We start from the raw sequence: 24,443 nt of genomic DNA on the forward strand, positions 1-24,443 counted from the left end.
TCGAGATGAGTCCTGTAAAATTGCTTTAAAATGCTAAAATGCAACCTAAGAGGGAAGTCATTATTGGGCCCTTAAGAGTAGAAAGAGGGGATCCCAGAAGACTCCTTAGCTCCCTAAGACTGTCATCATGTGACCTACGTGACAGTGCTGTGGAAGAAGCACTGACAACCCTAGGAAGGTCACAGCCCACTGTTAACACATCCACCCTGATGCCTCTCTAATTGCTGAAAATATTTTCTTGGGATCTCCATCCAGAGGACCTAAATCAGTAGATCAAGTCCTCCAGACAATAGCAACAACTACAATAATAGCAAATAGCAGTTACAACAATAGGAAAGCAACAGCCAGGACCATTTCTTTGGCACTTTCCATATGTTCCACACTCTGCTAAATACTTGACAAACCTTTTATGCCTTATTTCTCAAGCAACATCATGAAGCGACTAGTATTATTTCCAGTGTAGAGGCCATCAAGTTGGCTTAGAGAGAGAATTTGCCTGGTTCCCTTAGTGAGTGATAGACTAGATTTCACTCAAATGTATTTGACTCCAAAGCTTAAGTCCCCTCTTGCCATTTTGCTGTTCATACCCACTATCCCCCCAGACCCTGTACCAGGTTTCCTATGGAGGATTAAGCATGAGGATGAGTTAAATGAATAAAATGGTTACTGCTCAGCCCTGGCTGAGTGGCTCAGTTGGTTGGGGTGTTGTTCCATACACCAAAAAGATTGTGGGTTCGATCTGGTCCAGGTGCGTTTGGTGGGCAACCGACTGATATTCCTCTTTCATCTCTCTCTCTCTCTCTCTCTCTCTCTCTCTCTCTCTCTCTCTCTCTCTCCCTCTCTCTCTCTCCCCCCCCCCCTTCCTCTCTCTGTAAAAATCAATAAACATAACCTTGGGTAAGGATTTAAAAAATGGTTAATGTTCAGGTAGTCCCTCTCCTTTTACTTATAGCTCTGTTATTTGAAAATGTAGACACCCCCTTCCCCCCATTTCCCTATCAGCAGAACATACACTTTCTAATCCAGAGACTGGGGTATAACAATAAGAATAATGCCTGTACTTATCCTGGGCTTTATATATTCATTGTTTCATTTGATGATCAGAATGAGCTCTTGAAAGGGATATGATTCATATATTACTCATGAAGAAACTGAAGCTAAGGGTAGTCAAAGGACTTGCCCAAATTCCCACCAATAATTCAGAGAACTGTTTGAAATGTTAGAACTACTACTAATAAAAATAATAGCAAGGGTAGAGCATTTCTTATAGCCCATAGACAGTGTGCAACATGAAACAATAGGATGTTTTCTACTTGAACTTTGGAATGCCATGGTATGTTCAGAGATGTTAAATATTTGTGCTTGCTTACACTCAGAAATATTCTCTATCACAAATATTTAACCAAATCCTGGAACTTGCTGGAAAGCAAAAGGTTTATTCTTGAGTAATAGGGCTGGAATTGAAGGACGGGGGATCAGCTATTAAATTCTTACCATGGCACAAAGGTTTTTGAATGTCAAATGTTAAACTCTTCTGCATTCAGTAGGAATTTTGCTATGAATCTTGGGTCCCCTGGGGTACCTTCCCTGTCTGTACCTGTCAGCTTCATCATTCTATATTTTAAATAAAACTTTCCCTAACATTCAAAACTCCTCTGGCCCTTCCTTTTAGGAAGCAGACATAAATAAAGTGTGTACTATGCCTTTGCATTTTTGTTTGCTTTCACCTTTTTCTAACCGTGTGCCAACCCCACCCCCAATCTTCAGAAGTGTAAAGCTAAGGTAAAAAGAGCTTTAAAAAAAAAAGGGGGCTCTGGGGAGGTATGCAAATGACAGAACTGTCTATGGGAAAATTAAGGGAAGTGAAATTCAGCAAGAAAGAAATTCATTGATGTTGTGATGAAACGTTGTCACTGGAGATGATGACAAATTAGAATCCGTTCCCATGGGGACCAGTGCAGTACCTACTGATCATTTGACCCATGGCTGGATGTTGGCTAGCCAAAGAATTGACCCAAAAAGATGACAAGATGGTTTTAGTCCCGTTGTCTCATCAGCATTCAGGAACCCCTTAGGGGATGAAAGGAAGAGGATAAAGAAGGATAAAAGATGAAAGCTGAGCTGTGGAAAGAAAAATGTTTTTAATTACACTGAGGAGGATTGTGGGTCCACCTGTAGCTTTTTGTTGAGAACAGCCTTTGTTTTCTCCTGTCTGCAGAGATCATGGCAGGATACGGACCCAGGATCTGTCTGGCCTCTTGGAAAGGTCTGTGCTGGTAGCCGGTCCCCTTCAGTGTAACGGACACATTCAGGATTTAATCTCTCTGTGGGCTATCTTTCCTCTAATAGAGTCTGTTACGCCTGCCGAGCACCCTGGATTTGCTTGACATGCTAAAAGAGATTGCTTTTAGAGAGAGAGAAAATACCCCGCAGTGGAGCCTGGGTTGAGGTTTCCATAGTGAGTCGCTATCACATGTCTTGTCTGAAGGGCACAGGGAGGTCATCTCAGGCAGTGGGGTCAAGGGAGGCCAGCCCACCCCCTGGGAGTCCAGAGACCCTTAAGCTCCATCTGCCTCAGTTTCTTCACTTGTAAAATGAGAATTATAATTTTATCTCAACACGGTGAGGCAGATAAATCCATTCAGAGGCAAATATTAAATTCTGAAATTCACTTCCCTGAAGGAAAGGAACAGTACATCCACTCCGTTCTCTTCACGGGCCACCAACAAATGGACAACCCCCCTGGCGTCATTAGAATCGTTCAAGTTTGATATAACTTACGCCACAGTAGTCAGGTAATAACAGGTAGGCATTGTTTTGGAGAATACATTCTTTCAAATTGGTGGTAGAATTTGGCAGTTCTAAACTTCCTCAATGTCTTGATTTTCATAGGACTTATGAAGAATTTGAAATGAAATAATTTTTTTAAATGTAATTCTTATACAGTATTAAGTCTGTTTATCGCTTATGGTATTCTGCCAAGAATTTCACAGCATTTGTTAAATGGCTTTGAACAGAAATGGGGGAGAAGTTGTCAGTCTGCGTATTATAGAATATTTCATGCTGGTTGAAAACTCAGGCTCTGAAGTTAGAACACTTCTGGGTCTAGGTCCCAGCTCTACTACTTACTAGTTTTGTGACCTTGAGCAAGTCATTTAACCTTCAGTGTCTGCTTCAGGGAAATGGAGATGTGTACCTTATAGGGTTCTTTGAAGGATTAATTGTTGTATGCATGTACGGTGCTTAAAATAGTGCCCAACGCAGAGTTAGCACTGACTATATTTTTGTAAATACAGCAAGATGGGGTGTCACAATGTGAAAGCTGAGGGGTTTCTGACAGAGGTGGGGAACCAAGTGGGGATGTGGTCATGGTCATGTGTGTCTGGGTTCTGCATGCCAGGCACTGCCTCCACTGGCGATGAAGAGTGACGCTTGCAGCCCACCCTAACCGGCAGACATCCTGTAGCTCTGGCCTTGGCTGATGGTGTTAACAGAAGTTCGTGTTAACAGAAGTTCCATTCACACAGTCTTTATCTCAAGCCACCTTCGCAGCTTCTTTGAAGTTGGGTTTGTCTGGAGCACCATAGCTGAGCAGATGAATACCCGGGCTTTGTAGACCAGACAGCTCTGACTTTGAATAAGTGGGTCCTTTTACTTATTTTGCAGCTTTGGGCCACAAAATAACCTCCTTGTTATAAAAATGATAATCCCTACATTATAGGGTCCTTGTGTCTAACATATGGTAAATACCATTCTCCAGCAGCTATTATAATTTTCTGAGAGACCCTGAAACCTCTTTACAGCGGGTTTCTAACACCCAGGCTCTAGTCCTGATCATGCTGATGATCTAGATAAGGCGCATGGGTCTGAGCAGCCATGGAATTCTGCCTATTCTAGCTGTGCCACTTGTTGCTACTTAACAAACTGCCCCAAATTTAGTGGCATAAACAATTTTGCCTTTATGTCCATGGATTTTGGGGGGTGAGGGATTTGGGCCAGGCACAGCAAGGATGGCTTATCTCTGCTCGGTGAGGTCTGGGGCTCCATGAGGGAAGGCCGAGGGCGGGGATTATCTGGAGGCTTCCTGACTCATCTCTGGAGCCTGGGCTGGATGACTTGAAGACTTACACAGCGGGAGCTACCAACTAGGCTCTGAACTGTGGTCTCCGTGTGTCTTGGACCTTGTCACAGCATGGTAGCTGAGAGCATTCTCAGAGAGACAGGCAGAAGCGCGCGGCCCTTCCTGAGCTAGCCTTAGAAGTTGCTCCCCTGGTAGAAGCCATCAGAAGCCCACCCAGATTCAAGCAGTGGGAGTAGAAGGAACTAAGACCCACTTGTCCACGGAGAGGCGTGTTCAGCCAATTTTGATAAAATTATGGGATTGTGGCTCCTATCTAGGGGACATGTTAGGGCTTCTGACTTTTACATATAGCAAAGCAGGGCACACAGTCTCTATTGCAACTGCTTACCTCTGTGTTGTATAATGGAAGTAGCCATAAGCGATATGTAAACAAATGGATGTGCTTTCATAAAACTTTACTTACAAACATTTTGATTCCCAGTCAGGTCACAGTTTGATTCCCAGTCAGGGCACATGCCCAGGTTGTGGGCTTGATCCCAGTGCGGGGTGTATAGGAGGCAGCCAATTAATGATTCTCTTTCATCATTGATGTTTCTATCTCTCTCTTTCCCTCTCCCTTCCTCTCTGAAATTAATAAAAATATATTTATAAATAAATAAATAAATCTGCAAGTCATTCTTAGCTCCTACAAAAACAGGCAGTGCTTAGCTAGATCTGACTTTTTTTAAATTAGAATTTTCCAAATATGTAGAAGAAACACATAGATATTTTTCATGTGTTTGTGAATGTTTCTATGTATGTGAGGGAAGGAAATGATTGTGAATTTCATTTTCCCTTTAGAAATGAATCTGTGAAGATATTTGGAATGGCAGTTATTTCAAATATGCCTTATCTTTAATGATAGACTACACTCTTGATGCTTGCAGGTGGAAAATTCATGACATTTATTTCAGAACATAGAAAAGAGAACTTAGTCTTGGAGTTTCCAGAAATACATATTGTTGTATATTTTTTAAGTAAGCACTCCATGTTTTTAAAGAGGCCATTGATCCTTAGACCAAAAAGATAAGGGTGATGAGGACTCTCAGGGATCAGATATTTTTGACCTTTATTAATTTATTAAATATTTTTATCTGACTAGAATACCAGGCAGTGTACTAAATGCTGAAGATAAAGAAATGAACAACAACTTATATGTAGTGCTTGCCCTTACAGGGCCTACAGTCTAGTGGGGTAACCAGATGTTAAATAGATGATAGCATGAAAGTGTAATATGTGTTATGAGGGGGGAATACAGGGCACCATGAGAATATATATTAGGTTTTAAGCTGGAACTTTTACTCTGCCTGTCCCTCAGCTGCCCATTGAATGTGAGAGGCTAGGAAATAGAGATGGTTACAATAACGCAAACTGCTCTTAAAAAAAACATGTCCACACATCTGCCGATGAGTGGATAGTCCTATAGCTCTGTATTTGGGTTACATTTTAAAGAACTGTAGGCATATGTGATCCCTCTTTCACATTACTTTGAGAAAGGAAAAACAAGGATCAAAGTAGAAATGTGTAAATCTTGAAACTGGTTAGATTTTTTTTCTCCTTAAGGTACCATTTTGGATGGGTAGAGAACTAACCTGGAAAAACAGCCTGGAACTGATTGACTGAATTGCAAAACTGGGATAATTCTTTGATTTTTCACTACATTAGGTTTTCTCAAGTGGGGCACTATTGCCATTTTGGGTTGTATAATTCTCGGTTATGGGGCTGTCCTGTGCATCCTAGCCTCCACCTACTAGATGCCAGTAGCACCCCACCAAGTTGCAACAACCAAAATTGTCTCCAAACTTTGCCACATGTCCCCTAGGGGGGTAAAACCACCAGTGGTCTAAGTTAAGATGGGAAATGAAACTGTTTCTCTACATTTTATTGCAAAGACCCCAGCAAGAAAAAAACATACATTTCTTTTTCATAGTAAGAACTCTAGCTCAGGGAATAGAATTGCAGGTGGAGTTGTTAATTTTTGAGTCACAAAATTCCTCCTTTCAAAATGCTGAAATGAATTTGGACAATCCATTATCAGATGACACATTACTCTCGTACATACTCTCGTTAAGTCCAGAAAGTTTTCTAAATGTTGTAGTTTGTGCAGTATTTAGCAAAGCTGAGAGAGAGCCTCAGTTATCGAATTGAAACTTAAAAGTTTCCAAATATCACTGGAACGACATCAGATTTTACAATCGACTTGAAAATAACAAATGAAGATATTTTGAGTTGGCTCCATGTTCTTAGCCTGTAAGCTATTGGATTTGTGTGAGAGGCATGACCCAAAGGAGATGATTAGTTCTCCACTGATAATGAATAGCTCTACAAAACCAATTAGCCATAATTCTCTCAGTCATTTCATTTGGGTAACATTCTGTTTAAGGGGAAGGAAAACAACACTGTTTTCCTTGGAGAGCTGTAATTAAGCTGTGATGTTTGATGGGAACAATGGAGGAAAGAGCAGTATGCGTATCCATTTGCTTTTGTTTTTCCCACATGAAAGTAAATTATGATGAAGTGCTCTGTTCATAGCAATTAAGAAAGACATTTGTCCATTTTAAAGGTGGAACAGACCAAACAAGTGTATTTCTAATTCTACATGTTGTTTTGTATGGATATCTGCATTGCAACACCCCAGGGACTTGCCCTTCACATGGAAGACGGTGTTGGTGAACCCAGAAGTTGTGTAGGCCGAGACCCTAAATGTCATTTTTTCCTGTTATGTATTTTCTCCCTGAAAAAAAAATCTATGTGAATCCAGAACCACATGTAGTAGGGTTTTTCCTTCCAATCATTATTGTTGCTCCATAACTCCCAATGCCCACTGTCATACCGACAACCCTAGCAATGAACTTTGTTTTACTTTATCTAGCAAGGCATTTCATGGATTGCTGCTGCTCTATTTGAATTTGGACACGTGAAAAGTTCTTAATGCCTTATCCTCTGTTTTAAGACAGAAGATATTCCTTGATTGTTATCTGAGTATCCTTCTGGGCATTTTGCAAGTTTTAATCTCAATGTACACCGTGGAATAAGACTTGGATGTGTGTTGTTTTACCTGAAGTTTAATACATGCTGGTTGCGACACACATTAGCTTAATAGAAAAAGTATAGTAGGTTATTGTCTTGGGCTTTCAATTTATTTTGCTCTCTGTCGTCCCACAGCTGGCCAAAAAAATCCGAGAGAAGTTCAACCGTTACTTGGATGTGGTCAACCGGAACAAGCAAGTTGTAGAAGCGTCCTATACAGCTCACCTGACCTCTCCCCTCACTGCGATTCAAGACTGCTGTACTATCCCACCCTCCATGATGGAGTAAGACTTCAACATTTTTTTGTTGTTCTTTAAAGCAGGAATTGAACTGTTTTCCATTCATCTTCAAAATACCTGTGTTTGTGTATTGCAACGTGTATAGTATTCCTATCTTAAATAAGTCCTTTACTCTTACATAGACAAGTAATCTTTAAAGACTCACTCTTCTATATACAGGGAATTCCTGGACTCCCCCTGCTCATCTTTTTGCCATGCTGGAATTCAGGTTCAAAAGTATCAAATATTGTTTGAGTGCAGAGTTGACTAAGTCTGGAAAATTGCAAACATTTTGTCATGCGTCAATTAGTAAGTCATGAATAAGGTCATCTTGCCTGCTTTTCATCTTTGATAAGAGCAGCAAAAATTCCTACTTATTATAGTGTCAATACCACCTTTAAAACTACCAGGGGAAATGTGGCTTCAGATGATATTGAAACAGAATTAGTATCTGTATGTTGCAGATATTTTTATTGGGCTATGATATTTATATCTGGAAGAGTGTAGGGTCATGTGATGCTGGGAATTGTTTGTGGTGAAAAGAACACTCCTCTAGAGGTACAAAGAACTAAATTTTCAATTTGACTTGGCCTTTAATTGGCTGTGATATTAATCCAGTTACTTAGTGTTTATTTTTATGTGCAGTTTTCTATCAGTGGATAAGAATCTTTATTATACCAATTTCCTGGGCTATTTAGAATGTGTAAAAGGTGTTACCATGCTTTAAACACTGTGAGTGGAAATGTTACCATAATTAGCATGTATTACTTCTCTTTTTGCACAATAAATGTTCTTGAGGTTATGCAAAGGATGGATACAATATATTTTTTTAGTGGTTAAATGATGCTTTGTTTCTACAAGCAATTTTTTACATATAGTTTCATGGTGGGCTACATTGGTAGCAGGGCATCCCTAAGATATTTTATTTCTTCATCTATGTAATATTATCATGAGCCTTCTCTCTGGCTTTTTCCCTGTCTGTGGCCCAAAGCAGCTCACATTAGTTATTTACTAAATTAACTGGAAAGTGTATACAGTTTGGAACGAGACTACCTGGATATAAATCCTACCTATAGCACATAATACTCAGATGGTCTTGCGTATTTGATGTCTTTGAGTCACCCTGTCTTCATCTCTAGAATGGGAACAATAATGAGCACTTCACAGGACGGCGTGAACATTCAGCGAAGTCAATGTGAAAATACTTTGTAAACTGTAGTGTTCTGAACACATACTAGTCATGATACTTATATGCGCCCATTGCATAGTGAACATTTTATTTTTGCTTACTGGGTTTAATCAAAGGAGATACCCATATTTATAACTGACATCAGTAACAATGTTTTTTGACAAATTTATCTCTTACCTAAAAATAAATTTAGGGTCCAGTAGGTTTTGAACTAAAGAAAAAGTCACTTTTAGGACTTAGAGAAAAGATAATATAGTAAGCCCTTAGATCTAGATCTAGAATTATACTTAACCAGTGATTCTTAGTCACCAGAGGTGATTTTTTTCGTTTCCCCCCTCAAGGGACACTTGGCAATCATGTTCAATTAGTTGTCATGGTTGGAAGGTGGGGATAGTTGCTACTGGCATCTAGTGACTGGAAGCCAGGGATGTTGCTCACACCCTCTAATGCACAAGATAGCCCCCCAAAACAGAGACTTGTCTGGCTCAAGACATCATTGGTGCAGAGGTTGAAAAACCCTGGTTTAGAAGATTAGAGAGATCTTCATGGTTTCCTAAGTGGTCCTATTGCTGTAGATGAAACGAGAAGCTTAAATAGACTGGTGTCGACTGGTGAATATGTCTCATTTCTATTACTCGCATGTGTCCACTAGTAAGTCATGAGTAAATGTTTCCTGAATTTCTATTAATGTTTCCTTTAATGTAGAACTTAAACATATCGTGCATTGTTGGTGGTGAGTCTGCCTCCCCTGCTGTTCTGGGCGGGAATTACACCTCATCCATTTTGACCCCCGCACCTGCCAGTTGGGTTTAATTACTATTGGTTGGAATCAGAATTGATTTGAATATGGGGATGAGTAAGGGGATGTCCACTCGAAAGAAATTCAAAAATTATTGGGTGAGGGGCAAATGCTGAACATAATTTGTAGTTAAGACAAAATGTGACACAGCTGGGAGGTGCTGTGGTTCCTCAAAGCCGAGAAATATACCAGGTGAATGGCATCACAAAAGACTAGACACTTTAGAAGTATGCTTTGTATTTGATCTGGTCATTTGGAGGAATAGCACAGAAAATAATCAGACATGTTTATAAAGATAAACGTGTAAAGAAGGTCATTGTAGTGCCATTTAGAATAGAGAATATTGTAAAGACCCAACATTTCTAACAATAGGGGATTCGATAAGGCAGTTGTATCATATTAAAGTGAGAAGATAAAATACAACCATGCTGTAGAAGAGTATTTGCTTACTTGTGAAAATGACCATACATGCATACAAACACATTCATAATACACACACATGCACACATTAAAAGTTTGGGAGGAGTTGCACCAATATGTTTTGGGGTAAAGACAGTGATTTCCATTTTGCATGTGCTGAGATAAGGGTCCAGATCTGAGATGGCCATCCAGATGTTTGGTAAAACCCAGTGGTTTACCCTTGGTGCATACAGTAAAACATAAAATGTAGTTTCTACCCCCCAGGAATTTTTCATTTAGTGAAGTTAACATCCAGGAGACCTTAAGTGCACTCCTACCAGGATACATGCTGAGCAAACAAGTTAGTGTGCAAGGCTGTTCCTCCTTCAGAGGTTGGGCTTCTGCATTGGATGTTGAATGAGGACTTTGCAGAGCTCTGATGCAATCTTCTCTCCTCACTGGTGATTGACAGAACTGAGAACTGCCATTTGGGATGAATCTTGTAAAACCAGAGCCGTTCTGACTCTAAAGTTGAGTGCTCAGAAGATGTACAGATGAGCGAGAGACTGGTCCCCTCTGGTGGAATGTTAGGGAGCTATCTGATAAAACCTGTGTGCCCCAGAACTGGCAAGTCGTGGCTCCCTTTGCTGTGCATTGAGCTCACTTTCTAGGGACCTGGGTGTAGGAATTTTTGGAGTGGACTCTCAACTGAAGCTTTTCTAGTCATTGGCTTAAGCAATAACACTTTCTGAAATTACATACTCTGCCAACTTTTTAATGAAGATTCAAAGTGGAAAGAGTTATAGTAAGTGAAGGAGGGTAAGCATGCTTAGCTGCTTTTGTTCCAGTCCCTCATAAAACAGTTTTATCTGCATTTTATAACTTTTGTGGTATTCTACTGACCACATTTTCAGTCCTTTCTTTCCTATTTCCAATCCCTCTGAAAATGTCTACATTTTTAATCGTAGGAAGTTCACATTGGAGTTCAGTGCGAAAAGGAAGGCTCCCAGTCTTTGGAAGCAATATAAGGACATGACTATAAGTAATTTTTTTTAAATGGCAGGCACATTTGGTTTTGAGTTATACCTCTTTCACTCATAGTTGACCTTGGGAAGTCACTTCGTTCTAAGCTTCAGTTTCCTTATCATTGAGCTAATACCTGCCTTTCAGGGTTATCTCCTTATCAGTGAGATGAAAAGAATGATAATACCTACCTCATCGGGAGATGTTTTTAAGTTATAACTTTTAAATTTGATAATTACGTATTTCAATATTATCTTCTATGTCAAGGGATATACTTTTTTTTTCTCTTATGGCAATAACACAAGTTTCTTCTTAAAAAATAAATATAACTGAATTTAAAAAGTGAGTTAAGTTAAATAAAAATAAGTGAATGTGACCAAAAGTTTGAAGGTGATAGATATGATAATGATTGAAGTTTATGAAAAATTGACTCAAGATTGTTGCTAAAGTCCTTCCAATATCTGGCCACATGCACAAGTGTTAAAACAGCTATTACAATAAATATAAGCAGTTTGACTTGAGATGAAGGAGCTTCAGTCTTAGACCTGGATCTTGCCCATTGTTATATAGGGGCCCTATAAGCATTTTTTAAAACTCAGCGTTGGCCCAGTGGCACTCTACCTACTTGTCACTAACATTTTACGTGCCTGTGGCCTATTGACTTTGATTCTTTTTCAAATGTATTAAAGATAAGCAGATACTAGGGGAGAAAATGTCCACCCTTTGTTTGGCCCTATAATTTCAATTATACTGAATTGTAGTCAGTATTTGGTTTTCCTCTCTAAGGCTTAATAATGCATATTTTTTAAAATAAATTCCCACCCTGGCTGCATGGCTCAGTTGATTGGAGCATTGTCCTGTACACCAAAAAGGTTGTGGGTTCAATTCCCAGTCAAGGCACATACCTAGGTTGTGGGTTTGATCCCTGTCAAGGTGCGTATGGGAGGGCAACCTATCAATGTTTCTCCCTCACATTGATGTTTTTCTCTCCCCCCTACCCTCTCTCTCTCAAATCAATATACATACCCTTAGGTGAGGAAATAAATAAATAAATAAATAAATGAATAAATACTAAATAAATACCCAGTGCTGAGGAGAGAGAGGCTGTAAAGCATTCTATTACAGAGCATTCTGCAGATTACACTTTGTTTATACTTTGATGACAACAGAGAGAACCTACAAAGCAGCAGAAAATTTGACTTTTTTAGACACTTTTGATACTTTCCTTCTCAAATTAGCCAGCTCTTAAAGTTCTTATGCAGGAGCCCAGAAGTGAATTATTTTGTACAGGACCCTGCATGATAATTAGGCACTCCATCGTTATTTGTTGAAGGAATTCTCTGAAGAATTAACATTCTCAATATGGAAAAAAAAACACATAGGCTAAGCTAAGCCTTAATCTAAGACAAACTCATTATTATTGCTATCACTTAAAATAACATAATTTTGAAAAAAGTTCATATAATTGTGTAATTTAATTAACAGCTCCCTGTGTGTTGTGTTGGGTCAAGGGATGAGGGCCCGCGAGATCCTGGGCTCTCCCACAAGAAGTGCAGACACCCAAACACATAATCACACTCACGGCCTGTATCTAGCCTACAGATGTGTTTCTTTTGGCCCCATAAGATGTTTTAAAGGTTTTTAAATTTGTAAGATTTAAAATCTGTTGCCAACATTTAAACTTCAGAAGGTTACACATGTTAAAAATCCAAATTTCTGTCTTCTCTCAACATAGAAGATTTGGCAATGGTGTGTCTGCATTCCCTCTGGGCAACAGCTTCTGTGAAGAGCAGCTCCCCTTGGAAGACATTCTTCCATTCACCATGGTTCCCACAGTCCATATTGCATCATGTCCAACCCATGCCCCAGACTGTCATTGCCTGCTCAGCCCACATTGTTGCATGTGAGTTTGCAACTCATGATCTAAAAAGATTATTTAATGTTAATAAATTTGACTTAAGGAAATGTCTTGTCCATGGGCATTTCCTTCTTTGCCTACTTAAGCATGCATTCGCATTCTCTCACATTTAAAGAATATAGCTCCTTTATGCGCGCACTAAGAATATCTACTTCAGAAACCTGGCTTGCCCCGGGCATGGGGCTCCACTGTGTGCACCTGAAGCTATTGTTTAGTCATCAGGCCCTGCCAATCCTTGGCCTTTTACATATACCAATCAATTTTATTTGCCACATCTCTTAACCCAATCTCTTCTATAAATGATCCTGCCTGTTGGCCTTTTATTTATTTTATTTTTTTATGTCAATCTTTAAGAAGTGAACAATGGAAAGGGTGAACTAGGGAGGGAATACTGGGAAGATGCACTTAGATTTTCTTTTTTATGTTTCCAAGTGGATTTACCTCACTCAGTTAATGTTTGTTAATTAGTTAATGGTACAAATTGGCATAAAGGCATCTAGACTAGGGTTGAGATGACAAAGTGAACTCTGATGGAGCTAGAGTACGTAAGCAACTTGTTTCCAAAGCTCTCTGAAGCCATCCACCTGGCGGTAGCTCTATAGTGACTTCTCATATTCACCAGGGAAGATTTTAAAAGCTTCCCTAGTTCCAAAAAATGCAGAAACTTTGGAACTGTTGTGAAATTGGATCCCTGCTATTTTACTAGTTGCTTTTTTAGTTGGGGCATGCACTGAGATTGATATAGTCACTGGGGAAAGCCAGTAGGACTCATCTCATTTTCTGAGAAGCCAAATTTCATGCATCCCCAGCTGGTGCCCATTAGAACTATATGATTCAGGAGTCGGGTCTTATCAGTCAACCTGTTGGGGGTATTGTGCTGTAAGCAAAGCAAACTAGCATGAGTTCTGATGAAGAACACAGGCTCCTGGTTACAATTCCCATAAGTAGCCACTGTTATAACTCTCTGTATTACTCAGGGTTCTCCAAAGCAATAAAACCAATATGGTGAGAGAAAGATTTATTGTAAGGAATTGGCTCACGTGATTGTGGAGATGTAAGTCCAAAATCTGCAAGGCATCCCAGCAGGCTGAAGACTCAAGAAAGAGTTGCAATTTCAGTCTGATGACAGAATTCCTTACTTGGAGAAGGTCAATCTTCGTCCTGTTAGATCTTGCTACTAATTGGATGAGTCCCACCCACAAGTCCACTAATTTAAATGTTGATCTCATCCCCCAAATCCTTCACTGAAACATCCCAGAATAGTATTTGACCAAATATCTGGGTACCATGGCCCAAGCAAATTAACACATAAAATTAACCATCACACCCTCCTCCCTCAAAGAAAGGATGGAAAATTGGGCTGGAAAACCTACCATTGAAGTTAAGTTTTTATTTACCCTTATATTTATACTGGAGGATGTTAGATTCTTATTCCTTGAAGCTTTCCAAGTTGGAGACATCTACTCCCTGATTTCAAACTATATTACAAAGCTCTAGTAATCAAAACAGTGTGGTTTTAGGAATAAACAAAAAACCAGACATAGATCAATGGAACAGAATAGAGAACCCAGAAATAAACTCATACATACATGGTCAGTTACTTTATGACAAAGGAGCCAAGAATATACAATGGGGAAGGAACAGTCTCTTAAATAAATTGTGTTGGAAAACTGGACCACTATTTTACACTATACACACAGAAAAAACTTAAAATGGATTAAATACTTGAATGTAACACCTGAAACCATAAGATTCCCAGAAGAAAACATTAGGCAGTAAGCTACTTGACATCAGTCTTGGTCAAGATTTTCTGGATCCAACTCCAAAAGCAAAAAATAAACAAGTGGGACCACTTTAAACTGAAAAGCTTCTGCACAACAAAGGAAATCATCAACAAAATGAAAAAACAACCTACTGAGTGGGAGAAAATATTTGCAAGTCATGTATCTGATAAGGGGTTAATATCCAAATTTATAAAGAATCCATACAACTCAATAGCAATAAAACAAATCTGATTTTAAAATGGGCAGAGGATCTGAGTAGACATATTTACAAAGATATACAAACGGCCATCAAGTACATGAAAAGATGATCAACATCACTAATCATTAGAGAAATGCAAATCAAAACCACAACAAGATACCATCTCTTAGAATGGCCAACACCAAGAAGAAAAGAATAACAAGTGTTGGTGAGAATGTGGAGAAAACAGAACGCATTGGTGGTGGAGATATAATTGGTACAGCCACTATGGTAACAATATGGAGATTCCTTGAAAAATTAGAACCACCATATAATCCAGCAATTCCACTTTGAGTATTTATTTGAAGGAAAGAAAAACACTAACTGGAAAAGATATCTGCACCCTCATGTATTGCAGCATTATTTACAATAGTCAAACTATGGGGACAACCCGAATGTCCATCAAGGGATGGATGGATAAAGACATAGCAGTATATCTATACAAAATGGGCTATTATTCAGCCATAAAAAAGAGTATAAATCTTATCATTTGCAACAATGTGGTTGGACTTTAAGGGCATTGTGCTAAGTAAAATAAGTCCGACAGAAAGAAAAATACCATGTGATCTCACTTATATGTGGAAATCTTAAAAACAAAAACAAAAAACTAGCTCATAGATACAAAGAACAAGTTGGTGAGGGTGAGGGGCCAGAAGAATGGGTGAAGGGGGTCAAAAGGTACAAACTGCCATTTACAAAATAAATATGACATGGGGGCACAATGTATAGTATGGTGACTATAATTAATACCATATTGTATATTTCAAAGTTGTTAAGAGAGTGAATCTTAAAGTCCTCATCAGAAGAAAACAAAATTGTGTTACTATGTAGAGTGACAGATGTTGCCCAAACTAACTGTAGTGAACATTTTACAACATATACAAATGTCCAGTCATTATGTTGTATACCCGAAACTATGTTAATTATACCTCAATTTAGGAAAAAAAAAAAAAAAGAGAGTTAATGCTCATGATAATGGGCTACCTGGAAATGAATCTTGGCATTTGAGTAGATTTTTTCCATGTAAATTGGTTGCATTTTTTTGTGTCATGATGTAGATGTGCAAATTTCTATAGTCACATTTCAAGTTCTTTAAGTATTATCAACATCATTGGAACCAGAAATAAGTTACTTAGAGAGTTGTTTTTAATTTTGTGATTAACTTCCTGACCCATAATGTTCAAATTCCTGTGCTAAGCTCTCCTCAGGGATTTAGCTTCAGGTCAGGTTTTTGTGTTCGGTTTTGTTTTTTCTTTTCTAATTCAAACTCAAACATTAACTTTTTTTCATTTTAAGAAAAGGCAAGCTTCTTTAAATTTTTTTCTTCAATCATCACTCGAGGATATGTTTACTGATTTTTAGAGAGCGATCAGTTGCTTCTCTTATGTGCCCCAACTAGGGATTGAACCTGCCACCTAGGTATGTGCCCTGAATTGAACTCACAACCTTTTGGTACTGGACTATGCTTCAAATAACTGAGCCACCCAGCCAGGGCCCAATTTTTTTTTTTTTCCTCCTCTTTTAAATCAGCTCAGCCTCTACCATGGTGGAATTACCTTAAGCAGTTAAGTCAATTTTCCTCTCCGTGTAAGTTCAGCTGTGATGCAGATTTTATCATAGTAATATAGTACTAAAACGGGGTGGGCCTCTGCTGTGCCACTTTGCTGTGGACAACTCACTTAACTCTTTTCATCCTCAGTTTCCTCAACGATAACATGAGCAGTTTGAAGTATACTCCAGAGACCCAGCTCTCAGGAGTCATTAATTTCCCTCAGCCTTCTTAGGAGATTTGTTCTTAACCGGAGCCATTTGCCATTAGAGGCATCTTTTCCTACTGCCCCAAAGTGGGCATTCTGAAGTTCATGGGGGAATTTGTTTTCTTCCTCCCTTCCTTTCTCTCTCTCTTTCTCTCTCTCTCTCTCTCTCTTTGAGTTATCTGGTTGAGATGGGAGAGGTCGATATGGGATAATTAATTTAAGATTTTTGAGAAAGGGAATGAAATGATGACACATGAGGTTTTATGGGATTTTACTTGTCAACCATGTAATGACTGGAGGTCTGAACTTGGCTGTTGGCACCCACTCTGTTGGGTGTTGGAAGAGGTGTCTGAGGTTAATTATGGGTAACTGCGAGAGTGCTTGATACCAGGCTCTAAGGCAGTGGTTCTCAACCTTCCTAATGCCGTGACCCTTTAATACAGTTCCTCATGTTGTGGTGACCCCCAACCATAAAATTATTTTCGTTGCTACTTCATAACTGTAATTTTGCTACTGTTATGAATCGTAATGTAAATATCTGATATGCAGGATGTATTATGCAACCCCTGTGAGAGGGTTGTTCGACCCCCAAAGAGGTCGCGACCCACAGGTTGAGAACCACTGCTCTAAAGCGTATTTTCACGTTGTGTGTTCTCTCATCCTTCTTAGTTACACTTGAGTTCAGGGACCCTGTCAGATTTAACTTTGTATTCAATATCTTGCTTGAACAGGTCCTCAATAAATATTTGCTGAAGGAGTTACTCTGTGGTAGCAAACCTGATTTTTGTCTCTAGTTTTTGAGGAGTGGTGGTGATGATGATGTCAGAATTTCTAAGCTACTTTACCTGTAGGCAGAAATTCAAGTACTTTTATGCCAATTTATAATAGTTGTTTTCATCTGACTATTATTCTATTGTTACAAGCCCTGATATGAAACAAGTTGATATTGACTTAGGCATCACAGTTATCAGCTATATTTTATCATTAATATTAATGGATATGAATAGTTATTATGATATATTCATAATTGATTGTATGTAGGATGAACTTAAAGACACAAAATTTCCAAATACTTATATATAGTAGTTTCCCTTCATTCACAGGGGATATGGTCCAAGACCCCAGTGGGAGCCTGAAACCAAGGAATTACTGAGCCCTCTAATATACTATGTTTTTGCCTGTACATACATACTTATGATAAAGTTTATTATCCTATATAATAAAAGCCTAATATGCTAAGTGTCCAACCGTTCATTCAACCATTTGACCAGTCGCTATGACGTGCACTGACCACCCAGGTGCAGTTGCTCCGACTGGTAGGTTAGCTTGCTGCTGGGGTCCAGCTGATCAGGATTGGGCAAGACATGCCAGACACACCCTGGAGCCAACCTCCCACGGTCCCTCCCCAGCCTCTAAAATGTTTCTTCTAATTAATTTTCTTTCAATGTGCATGAATCCGTGCACCGGGCCTCTAGTTTATCATAATAAGGCACACTAAGAAATTAACAATAATAATTAATAATAAAATAGAACAATTATAACAGTATCCTGTAATAAAGTTTTGTGAATGTGGTCACTTGTTTTAGGGGATCCCTTGCTGAAGTCTTTGTATAGTCTCAATGCTTTCTGGTGCAACACATTGCTATCAATCAGAACACATTTTTCATTCATATCTTCCACCCACAAATTTAATGCCTTCTTTGTTTTTAAATTTAAATTTTGTTATTATAATGTGAATTATACTGATTGATTTTCTTTTTTTTTTAATTTATTTTTATTATTGAAAGTATTACAGATATCCCCTTTTGTCCCGTGACCACCCTTGACCTTGCCCTCCCCAGGCCTTCACCGAACTATTGTCTGTGTCCATGGGCTATGCATAGATGCATATAAGTTCTTTGGTTAATCTCTTCCTGCCCCTCCCCTTCTGAGATTCATCAGTTTGTGGCATGTTTCTGTGTCTCTGGATCTATTAATGCCTTTTCCATCTTAACTAAGCATTTATTATGTACTGTGTTGTAACTTTGGCAGTTTGAGGTACGATAGCAAAACTAGCATGAATTTCTTTTTCCTTCTTCACAATTTCAAGATAAGAGATTCATTCTTACTGTAGATCTTAGCAACCTCAGCATACAATTTTCTTTCTTTCCTTAAGTAAAAAACTTGTGCTTTTTCACTTAAAGGAAGCACTTTACAGCTTCTCTTTGGCATATCCAAACTGCCAGCATCATTACTCCTGTGCATGGGCCATTGTTAGGTAAAATAAGGAAGGGTTACTTGAACAACACTGCCATTCTGTGATGGTTGGTCTAATAACCAACATGGATACTAAGTGACTAAGGAGCGGGGAGCGTATCCAGCGTGGATATACTGGACAAAGGGATGCTTTGTGGTCTTGGGGCAAAGGAGCAAGAAGGCACGAGATTTCATCATGGTCTTCTCAAAGGCATGCAATTTAACACTTATGAATTATTTGTTTCTGGCATTTTTCATTTAATATTTTCAGACCGCAGTTGACCACAAGTAATGGAAACTGTGGAAAGGGGAACTGCGGATAAGGAGGGACCCCTCTATGTCACTTTCAACTCAACTTGTCTGTATCATGTTCAAGGTAGTTAATGTACGAGACCTTGTACCAGATACCGTCTGATGACAAAGATGACTAACACACTCTGTAGAAGCCCATAGGACACGTAGAATAAGCTAAGGCAGGTTTAGCCAAGAGACTAGCCAAGCGTCAGGAAAGGAATCCAGCGACTCCTATAGAGAAGAAAGGTTATGAACACAGGCTTCTCAGGCTCTGGCAGTTGCAGCCTTGAAGAGTGGAACTTCTGCAGATAGATCTGGGGGAAGGATGCTTCTAACCAGAACACATTGAGTGTGGTGAGGTGGACGACACACAGCCGGAGCGGTGGATAAGAGGTGTCCTGTGGTGGGCTCAGTCCTTGGTCACGTGGACAAACTTCTCGCATTAAGCAGTAGGTTTTAAAGCAAGGTCTGCGGTCCTGTCTGCGATTTGGGCAGATTAATTATTTGGCAAGTGAAAGACAAATTGTGGTGCAAAGGCATGTTGCTTGTCAAATTGGGCCATCCTAGTAATCCAGGAGAAAAGTAGTGACACTTGAAGGAAGGATTGTAGGGAGGCAGAAGCTGTCAGGGTGGTGGTGGGTTACATGGAATCTGCCAACTTGTTATTTTTTGTTTTGTTTTGTTTTTAAATATATTTTATTCATTTCAGAGTGGAAGAGAGAGAGAGAGAAACATCAATGATGAGAGAGAATCGTTGATCAGCTGCCTCCTGCACACCCCCATACTGGGGATCGAGCCCGCAACCCAGGCATGTGCCCTGGACTAGAATCGAACCCGGGACCCTTCAGTCCGCAGGCTGACGGCTCTATCCACTGAGCCAAACCAGCTAGGGCCCAACTCGTTTTTATTGGAGACTTGGATGGGGTGGGAGATTTTAAAAGATGGTTCTGAATTTTAAATTGTGCATCTCAGGATACGAAAGAGTAAAAATCAGAACAAAAGGAGATTTTTAAGAGGAAGATGATGAGTTTGGTATAACCATCTAGTTTTAATTTTGAATTGCATGTGGATCATTTTTGGGTGGGAGGTGTCTGGCAAACAGTTGAGATTAGCCTGTTGTATTATTTTTATTCCACAAATATTTTCACCCCCATAATCATGTTATGTGCATGGCAGTTCAGGAGCAAGGGCAAGGTGGAAATGTATAGTTTTAATGTGCTAATGCACAAATGAGTTTTGTATAAAATCATATTTCCAGACGTAACAGCTGACCCACATGTAGGCAACTCTTATTTTTTCCCAGTGCTATTGTAAGGTAGTGCACATGGGAAAAACGATGTAAGATGTTTAACCCTAGATACAATTTATTTCTTATTACTGTTCTCATGAAAAATACAACATTGTGACTTAGCCAGGTGCTTTGCACTTAGGATACTTGTTCTTTTGTTCTTTTAATGTCACAAGGTCAAATAATAGGACAAGCTTAGTTCTTGACAACTGAGCTTAATTTTATTTCTGGTCCCATTCTTTCCCCAGAAATATGTGTTTTGTGTTTTTGCCCTTCCAGTACTATAAGGTAAATCTTAGCTTTTCAAGTCATTCTCCCTGCTTTATCTCAAACTTCCACCTCCAGTCCTTTTAGAAATTATTATTACCTGCAGGCATGCAGAATGTTACAGGTACAGTCTTTATGGCTATTGCTGCCCAAAGGACTTGAGTTGAGCTCAGAACTCAACAAAGATTTTGCAGAATGCTTACATTACAGAGGGCCCACTCCGTTACATTATTTAACGTGTGTAAAAGAGTTACATATGTTTATACTTCAGTGAAATACTTTCTTGGGCTTTTACTTCTGTAAACATTGTTTTACTTACTTTAGATCCTCTCAACAGCGGTGGTAGGGTAGATACTGTCCCTCTCTCCACCCCCGCCCCCTGTTTTGCTCAGAGAAGTTGTGCTAGGGCTCAGGGGAACTCAGTTTGGGATCAGGGTTTCCTGAATACAAATAATTTTCTTTTCATGATAAAGTAATTTGGCCAGTGGTAAAATTGGAATGGCTTATCTGGCCCTTGAAACACTAAACTATATACTCCTTTCTTTGAAATTTACGTGAGGCTGTTGTATGACCCTCTGAAATGTCTAAATGGGCTGAATATAATGCCCCCATAGTCTGGTTAGTTGGTTTCTCAGCCTTAAAAACATGTTCCTGCAGCAGTTTGTGCCACTTACGTGTGTGTGTGTGTGTGTGTGTGTGTGTGTGTGTGTGTGTGTGTAGATATCTTTACCTTTAGAACTGCTGATGAGCATCGTCACAGTGGAAAGCACCTGCACTTGGGTCTGCTGACAGTCCTGCTTTCTGAATTTTCCTTGTGTGACCTTCACTGAAGCAAGGACGGGAGACCTGCCACTCTGCTTAGAATACTGAATTTCACCAGTGGCCTTTTATGGATTTAAAAAAGAGATGGTCCTCTGATTTTCTTCATTCTTTCCTCCCTTGTTTCCTCTCTCTTTTCCTCCCTCCCTCCCTCCCTCCCCTCCTTCCTTCTTTCCCTCCTTTCTTCCTTCATCTCTCCTTCCCTCCCTCCCTGTCTTCCTCCCTTCCTTCCATCTTTCCTCCCTCCCTCCCTCCTTCCCTCTCTCACACCCTTCCTCTCTTCCTGAAAAACCTGGTTTCTGAAAGAAATTGCCCAGCCTTAAGAAATAGACCCGATTTCAACAGAGGAGCAGAAACTTCCTTTGAGATTTTGAAGCGTTTTCTTGGGCAGAAAATCAGTGTTTTCAAAGAAGACCAAGACTTCAAAAAGCATTCTGTCTATAATGTCTCCCAGGGGACATGGCTTGTTTGGTATGATGGTGTACAACTCTATCTTCAGACTCACAGCTTTATTAACTTCTTACTATTGGGTCAGTAATTTCTTTTGAGGACCCATTAGCCACAAATACTCCCTGTCTATGTGTCATGTTTCTTCTGTGGAACAGGACGATTCGGACAGGCCTCTCCCCTCAATGCGTATGTGCCTGAGAGAGTGAGCCAGCCCATCTTCAAGGTCATCTGCTACCTCTGAGGTGGTTTGTGCTTCTCCTTGATGTCTGTGTCCTTCCACTCACAGCTGTCTGCCGTTTACTAACTACGCGGTGAGCCTGCATCTACAATCTCTGCTCTCTAGTCCTAGAAAGCCACGTCTCTTGGGTTCTCCGCATGTATTCATTCAGCAGACATATACTAAACGTGTGCACCTTACAGGGCTGCGCCCTGGAGATCCCCACAGGAAAAATATCTCTCTGTGTATTAACTAGCGAGGGGGAACGTATATAAATAAACAGCTGCAAAGTGTGTGAAGTCCTTTGTAGAGGTCAAGTGGCAGGATGGACAAGGGCTATGGAAGAACACAAAGGGAGCCCGGGGGTCCCACCCCCACCAGGCTGCTGTCCACCTTCCTGTTCTCCCCTTTATCTTTCCAGATACCCTTCTTTCTTTTTGTGCATGCACCCTGCCCCAACCGGGTGATGAGGAAGATACAGATAAATATAAATGCTTAATGGGGTTTGGGATCCAGCTCCACTCCCCCTGGATGTCACCTCTGCAGTCTCCTAAGCGTGTGTGAGAAAGCGGATTAAGTGGATAATAGTTGGACTCTGGCCTCTCCGTGATCTGTGGTGTGTGTGGGGGGGGGGGGGGGGGAGAGGGGGAAGACCGCGAAAAAGAAATATGGCTGGTTTGTATGATACTTTGACTGTAATGGAGAGAGAGATGCTTTATTGCTCCGAAAGCCCTACCTTCCAAGGGCATTTGAAAGCAGCCCTTGTGTCTACTCTGGCGGAGTTGGAGTCGCTGAACCCTGCAGGTTTAATCCTTATTACTGATAAGAACAAAAAGAATGTGACTTATCTCTCCCATCTCTGCAGAGATGGAAGGAAACACCATTTCTTGGGACACGATTACGCGTTATTTGACAGCTTTTGAGTTTGTCCATTAATTTAGGTGTTTGAGTGAGTAAACGCAGTTGGGGGGGGGGTATCATTTACTTTATGAATGTGGTAGTTCCTTTTTGAAGTGATCCCACGCGTACCCCTTCCTCCACCATTCAAACAGAGTTTAAATATTTGCCAGTACAGATGTTTGATTTTTATCTTAGCTCTTTCTTTGTTTAACTTTATTCTCGGGGGTGGTTAAGTGGAAGATAAGGGGGTTCTTGTTTAATTCTTCTCAACTGGTGTTGCTCAAATATTTAGAGAGCAGACACTTCCCAGAAAGAATGAGCAGGAACCTGGCTGAATGGAGGTGAAGTGCTATGCCCCCCTGCCGCGTTGTAGTCAGCCAGACACTGTGGGGCTGTTCCCAGGACGAGAGGGACTGGCTGGGAGGCCTGGGCCTCTCTCAGTGTCCAGGTCATCTTTTACAGGCTCCGGCAGCTACTGGTCAGGGGGCTTTGCCTCCTTTGGTTCCCAGGAAAATGTGAGCTGTTGTGGTATTTTTTGGTTGTTGTTTTTTATTTGCTTTTGTTTTTGTTTTTTTGGAGGGGGGGGGGCGGCGTTTGCAGAATTTTATGATTTTATAAACATAAATACAAAGTGTACCCAATCTGTCCATTCATTTTCTTCGCTGAGCAGCCGGGCATTGGGATTGGTGACTGATGGCCAGCCGGGCTGCTCTTTCCACAATGGCTCCGGTCTGAGGAGACGTGTGAGCATCTCAGCACAGTGCGATCTGTGGCACGTCAGCAGCACGTCAAGCTCCTTGACGCTGTGGACCAGAGACTTCCGAAAGTCACTGGGCAGCATGTACTTGGTTTTCTTGTTGCTCCCATAACCAGTGCTGGGCATCAGGATCTGGCCCTGGAACCCTCTGTGCACCGTGTTGCCAGTGCCTCTGGGTTTCCACCAGTTCCACTTAATTTTGACAGATCGGTCTGGCTGGTGCCGGATGAACTTGTTGGTCCTCTTTTTGACGATCTTGGGTTTCACACGGGGTCTGAGGGCAACCGTAGGTAGCACCGGGGAAGAGACAATGTGTGCTGCTCTTCAAACGGAACCCGCTAGCTCAGCAGCCCCGGAAGCAAGGGCCTGCCCTGTGCATTGAACTCTATCAGAAGCCTTGCACCCTCTGTTCCACACCGGATTTTGAGCCGATATCAGGGTTTGCTTCAGAGGAAATGGTGGGTTTTGTGTGTTTTTTAACCTTTTGCACCCATCTCGGCATTTTAGCAGTGATTACAAATAAGTACAAAACATCCACTACCCGCTAACTGTCATCATAGTGGCCTTGTTGATGGACTCCATTATCAATTTAAGCCTTGCTCTTCGGAGATATCCACAGGGATTTGCTTTTTTAAATCTTACCATAAAAATGTGTCCATGAATAAGACTGCATTTCACCAC

At 40.4% G+C, this 24,443-nt stretch overlaps 1 protein-coding gene across 2 annotated transcripts in view; it reads left to right on the top strand.

Annotated features, from left to right (window-relative positions):
• CACHD1 (cache domain containing 1) overlaps positions 1-24,443 on the top strand; it is a 138,722-nt gene that overhangs the window by 32,368 nt on the left and 81,911 nt on the right. For both annotated transcript variants that reach the window (XM_014456743.2, XM_023754671.1), the window contains one exon: positions 7,286-7,434. In XM_014456743.2, the coding sequence (XP_014312229.1) occupies positions 7,427-7,434 (8 nt within the window). In that variant the 5' untranslated portion in view covers positions 7,286-7,426. The remainder of the gene's footprint in view (positions 1-7,285; positions 7,435-24,443) is intronic.

The sequence above is a fragment of the Myotis lucifugus genome, unplaced genomic scaffold (assembly GCF_000147115.1).
Source record: "Myotis lucifugus unplaced genomic scaffold, Myoluc2.0 scaffold_63, whole genome shotgun sequence".
In the NCBI taxonomy this organism is placed as follows: Eukaryota; Metazoa; Chordata; class Mammalia; order Chiroptera; family Vespertilionidae; genus Myotis; species Myotis lucifugus.